The sequence below is a fragment of the Otolemur garnettii genome, unplaced genomic scaffold (genome assembly GCF_000181295.1).
Source record: "Otolemur garnettii isolate 467f Iridium unplaced genomic scaffold, OtoGar3 scaffold00110, whole genome shotgun sequence".
NCBI lineage: Eukaryota > Metazoa > Chordata > Mammalia > Primates > Galagidae > Otolemur > Otolemur garnettii.
The window spans coordinates 2,081,588-2,087,587 of NW_003852505.1; the positions used below are offsets into that span (position 1 = coordinate 2,081,588).

At 38.4% G+C, this 6,000-nt stretch overlaps 1 protein-coding gene across 1 annotated transcript in view; it reads left to right on the top strand.

Annotated features, from left to right (window-relative positions):
- IL13RA1 (interleukin 13 receptor subunit alpha 1) overlaps window positions 1-6,000 on the top strand; it is a 60,777-nt gene that overhangs the window by 23,060 nt on the left and 31,717 nt on the right. Inside the window, exon 6 of the mRNA XM_023517405.1 lies at window positions 809-960. Coding sequence (XP_023373173.1) covers window positions 809-960 — 152 coding nt within the window. The remainder of the gene's footprint in view (window positions 1-808; window positions 961-6,000) is intronic.

Below are 6,000 nucleotides of genomic sequence, written 5' to 3' on the forward strand. Positions count from 1 at the left end.
ATTAGCTAGGGAAGCCCCTTATATCTGGTATCTGGTTACCCATCAAGTAGACGCACATCTGGGCCCAGTGGCCCAGGCACTTTCTTATTGTCTATATGCAGCTAGATGTCCTGATTATACTCTGGTCATTTTCTAACGAGATGCAGGTCAGAGTTCATGTCATCTGCCAGATACCCAAAAGATGTTCCTTAAGTTCATTTTACTAGGCAATTTTAATAAACTTTGTCTACTAATTATGGTTAGTCAGAAATTCTAAAGGTATATATCTAATCATATAAGGCCATTAAAAGCATTAGCCCTATTTTGATTTAACTTCGTGAACCTCTATTATTGAGATATCAATTAGTTTACTATTTAAATTACACAGAAATTTTATGTCTACCCTGTATACACACACACACACACATATATACACAGTTGTCCTTCAGTATCTGTGGGAGATTGGGTCCAAGAACCCCAAGGATACCAAAATCTTCAAATACTCAAGCCCATGATGTAAAATGATACAGTATTTGTATATAACTTATGCACGTCTTCCATATACTTTAAATCATCTCTAGGTTACTTACAATTCCTAATACCATGTAGATACTATTTAAGAGTTATTATACTGTATCGTTTAGGGAAAAATGACAGGGAAAAATGTCTATAAATATTCCAATCATTTGTTTATTTTTCTAAGTATCATTGACTCACAATTGGTTGAATGCATGCACACAGAACCCACCAACATGAGGGCAGACTCTGTGTGTGTGTAATCAACTGAACTGTGGAAGCTAATTTGTTGTGTTTTATTTCTATCTTTCAGTGAAACCCGATCCTCCACATATTAAAAGTCTCGTCTTCCAAAATAATGGCTTATACATACAAGGGGAAAATCCACAGAATTTGATTAGCAGATGCTTATTTTATGAAGTAGAAGTGAATAACAGCCAAACTGAGAGACGTGATGTTTTCTACGTAAGTAATTTTTGGTCATTGTTTTTATTTGTATGTTTCTCTTTTAATTGAATTTCTTGGCTTGGTGCCCATTGCTCAGGGGTTAAGGCACCGGCCACATACACTGGGGCTGGTGGTTTTGAACCCAGCCCAGGCCTGCTAAACAATAATGACAACTACAACAAAAAATAGCTGGGCATTGGCGTAGGCGTCTGTAGTCCCAGCTACTTGGGAGCCTGAGGCAAGAGAATGGCTTAAGCCCAAGAATCTGAGGTTGCTGTGATGCCATGGCACTCTACCAAGGGTGACATAGTGAGACTCTGTCTCAAAAAGAAAAAAAAATCCCCTAAAAAAAATTTCTTACATTGAAATATCAATGAAGTATGGCTCTTCCATTTATCACTTTATAATGATAATGAAGCTTCTTGTCTTGAAATAAGGCATGGTGGAAGATCTGAGGGTTTATGATAGTACTGGCTGCAAGGCTCAAGCCGTCCATTCATTCATTTTCTTAACACATTTTTATTAAGCATCTTCTATGTGCCAAGCACTGTTTTGTGTGTTGGAGATAAGACAGTGAACATAACACCTGAAGGATAAGTTTTTTTTCCTTCATGAAGTTTACATAACAGAAAATAAATATGTAAATGAACAAGCTAATTTCAGAGCATGAGTGCTATGAAGAAAATAGAACGGAGTGATGTAGTAGAGTCACTGAGAGAGCTTGAATGACATTTGACATGAGACTAGATTGGTGATCGGGAGCAAGCCATGTGAAGTTTTGGAGTTAGAGGAGACAAGAAATACAAAGACTCTGAGTCAAAGATGAGCTTGGCATGTGTGAGGAAATGGAAAGGAGGCTAATGTGGCCAAAATATAGTAGGAAAAGATGTGTTAAACGCAGTATGCAGGCTCGGCGCCTGTGGCTCAAGCGGCTAAGGCGCCAGCCACATATACCTAAGGTGGCGGGTTCGAATCCCCAGCCCGGTCCGCCAACAATGATGGCTGCAACCAAAAAATGGCCAGGCGTTGTGGTGGGCGCCTGTGGTCCCAGCTACTTGGGAGGCTGAGGCAGGAGACTCGCTTGAGCCCAAGAGTTGGAGGTTGCTGTGAGCGTGATGCCATGGCACTCTACCCAGGGGGATAGCTTGAGGCTCCGTCTCAAAAAAAAAAAAAAAAACGCAGTACGCAGAGATCAGATCAAGCAGACTCTTAGAGGCTCTGATAAGGCCATTTGATTTTCTTGGGCTTTGTGACAACTAAAGTATTCAAATGTGAGTAGTCAGTGTTTGCTGGATTATGTACATTTATGTTATTCAGAATCTAATGTGAAGCATGGCAAATAGAGGTACTATGGGATATTGACCAGAATGTGGTATAACCTCAGGGCATCAGTCCCATTGTTCTACTTTACAGGCCACAAACTAGGACCTCATACATTTTTGTTTAGACCACAAAGTGGGGTTTTGTTTCTTCTTTTGTTAGATTAGAATTTTTTGCCCAAATTTAAAATCATGGTACTGTAAGAGTGTATGTCCATGAGGTGGCGCCTCAAGACCACGAGGACTGCACCACTCGCTTGTTTGCTACCTGCCCGGGCCCTTTATACATTTGAGTTTTAGAGGTGAGAAAGATGCTAAGTGTTTTATATCGGCTTTTAAAGGAGCCTAGCATCTTTCAGGAGGCAAATTCCTTGGTGCAGTTGTTTTAGCTTATCATGAACTTTCAAAATACTTACAATAAACCAGTGTTGACAGGCTGTAACTCCAAGGGGGTGACCAGGTCCACATCAGAACACAGCTCTTGTGGGCATATGTAAATGAATCAAGTTGCTAAAATATAATAATCATTATTAGTACCAGAAATGATGGTATCCCGATGAAATCACTGCAAAGGTAAAAACAAAGAGTATCCACATTGAAGGGGGCTAGTGCTTGAATTTTCAACAAAATGAATAATCAGAAAGCTGAAATATAGTTAATTACTCCAGCCTTTACTGGTCTCTCCTGTCTGAAATGGTGAGAATATGCTACTTATATCACTCACTTTGCCATTCAATTATGACCTGCTATGTAGCCTGATCATACATATATGTACCTTTTCTCACCACTAAAAATATAAACTTTTGTAGGAGGAGCCTGGTGGTATCTACTTTGTGCTGTTACCGCTACCAATAGCAGATAACATGTATGGAGTGATTACCGTGTACTAGTTATTTTGATAAGCACTACATATGAATTGTCTCATTTAGTCCTCACAATAACCCTAAAGATCTAGGTTAGCTTGTCTCCACTTTACAGATGAGACAACTTACTTATTCCTAAGGTCACATTTCTAGTAAATGGTAGAATCAAATTTGAACAAAGCAAGTAACTCTAAAACTGCTGGGGACCACCTTAATATTTCTTAATAGAATAACCATCATTTATTAACTGTTTATGAGAACTACAAAGATATTCCTCTGTGTGATTCTTATACAGTAGCTCATAAGAATCCATGAAATAGATGCTGTTTTAACCTATATTTTATTGAGAAACTGAGACTCAGAGAGGTTAAGTAACTTCTACAAGCCACACTAGCTGTATGACTTTGAAGTCAATATGATTTCAAAGATTTTTTGGTCTCCATGTATTATTTTGACTAAAAATAGTATAACACCATGGATATAATCATAATTTAATAAATTCATACTGAATTGAGTTACTTTTTTAAAAACAAACTTCTGAAGAGTACACACGTACTATGGAAGTTATCTAGCTAAGTCAGAACTATAGCCTATTTGGAATTAACTGTGTTTATACACTTGAGTTTAATGTCCTCTTTCTTAGCAGATGTTCACCAGCTGCTTCCTCTCCTAGAATGTCCTCAGCTTCTCCTGTGCTCATTTATTTTGAGCTCTGCTGGCTAGACCTTCCCCCCATTTTTGCAAGACAATTCGAGGAATTATTTTGCCTGGTGTTACAGTTAAGAGGGGGAAGTAAGCTGGAACATGAACTGGTGCCATCACTTGGGAGCTGTGGTTAGAGGTAGCTCGCGAAGAAACAGCCTCCCATCCCTGCAGACTATCTACTTGGTGCTCTGTGCTTTTGTTTTCCTCCACTCAGAGGTACCTGAGTAGCTGATACACTATGCAAGAAGATTTACATTTGAACAAGATGAACTAGAGACTTAAATATGTACATTGATTTGCTGACTTTGGAATTTATACATATGGGAGATAGTCCAGGAGAGGAGGGACATCAATTTGCAACTTAATCTCTCAAGTGATAGTTGACACCTGTGACTCCCCAGCAGGCCTAAGATTCCAAATGGCCAGCAATAGAGTGCAGTAACCCCCTGAGTCGCTTTCGTGTATGAAATATCAAAAGAATGGCCTTTCATCATTTGGTTGGCCTTTCAGCTCTTCACGGATGCTAGTGGGAACCATTTAGTGAATGACATTGAATGCAAAAAGTAATGTCATGCTAGTTTTTGTTTCATGTTTAAACATCTCTTCGATAGAAGTTGATTATTTAAACTAAGCAACAGATTTTCATGCATTGATTTTTTTGCTCCATTTTTGAAATATTTGCATTAAAAGAACTAATTATTCTCTTTATATCAGACAAGAAGTGACTTATATTGTGTAGAGTAGAATTTTGCATTATATTTTCTTTTCCTCAACCTAGTCATTTTTCATATCTTTTTTTCCCCACTCATCCAACTACTGATCTTTTTATTGTCTCTACAGTTTTACCTTTTTCAGAATGTCATATAGTGAGAGTCATACAGCATATAAGCATTTAGGCTTTTCTGATTGGCGTCTTCGTCCATTTTTAATTGGGTCATCATGTTGCTATTGAGTTGTGACTGTCTAATATTCTAGATATTGGTCCATTATCATGTATATGATTTACAAATTAATTTTTCTTATACTCTAAGGAGACTGGTCTCTTCCTCTTTTTAAAAAAGTTTTACTGATGTCTATAATACACTATAGAAAACTACACAAATCATAATGTATAGTTCAATGATCTCAATGATTTTTCACAGATGATTTTTCACCTATGAAACCAGCATCCCTTTCAGGCATTATTCTCCCAAAGAGCAACTACTGTCCTGACTTCTAAATCCCATAGATGCATTTTGTTTCTACGTCTAAAACTTTCTATAAATGGACTTATGCAGAGTCAACTTTTTTGTGTGTCTGTCTTCTTTCACTCAACATTGCATTTATGATTCACCAATATTGCTTCCTGGAGTTGTAGATGTTTAGTTCTCATTGCATTCATTCCATTGAATTTGTCTTTTGGTGCATATGTGCATACATTTCTGTTGAGAATATATATAGGCACATATGGGCATAAGGTTATAGATGATTGTCTGTAGTAGATAATAACAGATTTTCTATGTGATTGTGTCCATTTATACTACTAAGCAGAAATTGAGAGTTCTAGATGCTTCACATCTTCACCAGCACTTAGTATTGCCTGGTAGGTGTATATTGATATCTTATGGATTGCATTTGCATTTCCCTGATGACCGGTGAAGTTGAGTACTTTTTAATATGTTGATTGGCAATTTGCATATTCTCTTGTGACATGCCTGTTCCAAGTCTTTTGGGTTGTCTGTCTTTTCCTTATTAATTTGTAGGGAAAAAATATATATGCAAGGTATTTGTCAGAAACTGTAAATATAGGCTGGGCACCGCCATTCATGCCTATAATCCTAGCATTCTGGGAGGCCAAGGCAGAATAAGCACTTGAGCCCAGAAGTTCCAAGATCAGCCTGAACAACATAGCAAGAACTTGTCTCTAGGGTGGCTGTAGCTCAGTGGATAGGGCACCAGCCACATACACCCAGGCTGGTGGGCTTGAACCTGGCTTGGGCCAGCTAAACAACAATGACAACTGCAACAAAAAAAATAGCCAGGCATTGTGGCAGGCACCTGTGGTCCCAGCTACTTGGGAGGCTGAGGCCAGAGAATCACTTAAGCCCAAGAGTTAGAGGTTGCTGTGAGCTGTGGTGCCATGGCACTCTACCCAGGGCAACATAGTGAGACTCTGTCTCAAAAAAAAAAAA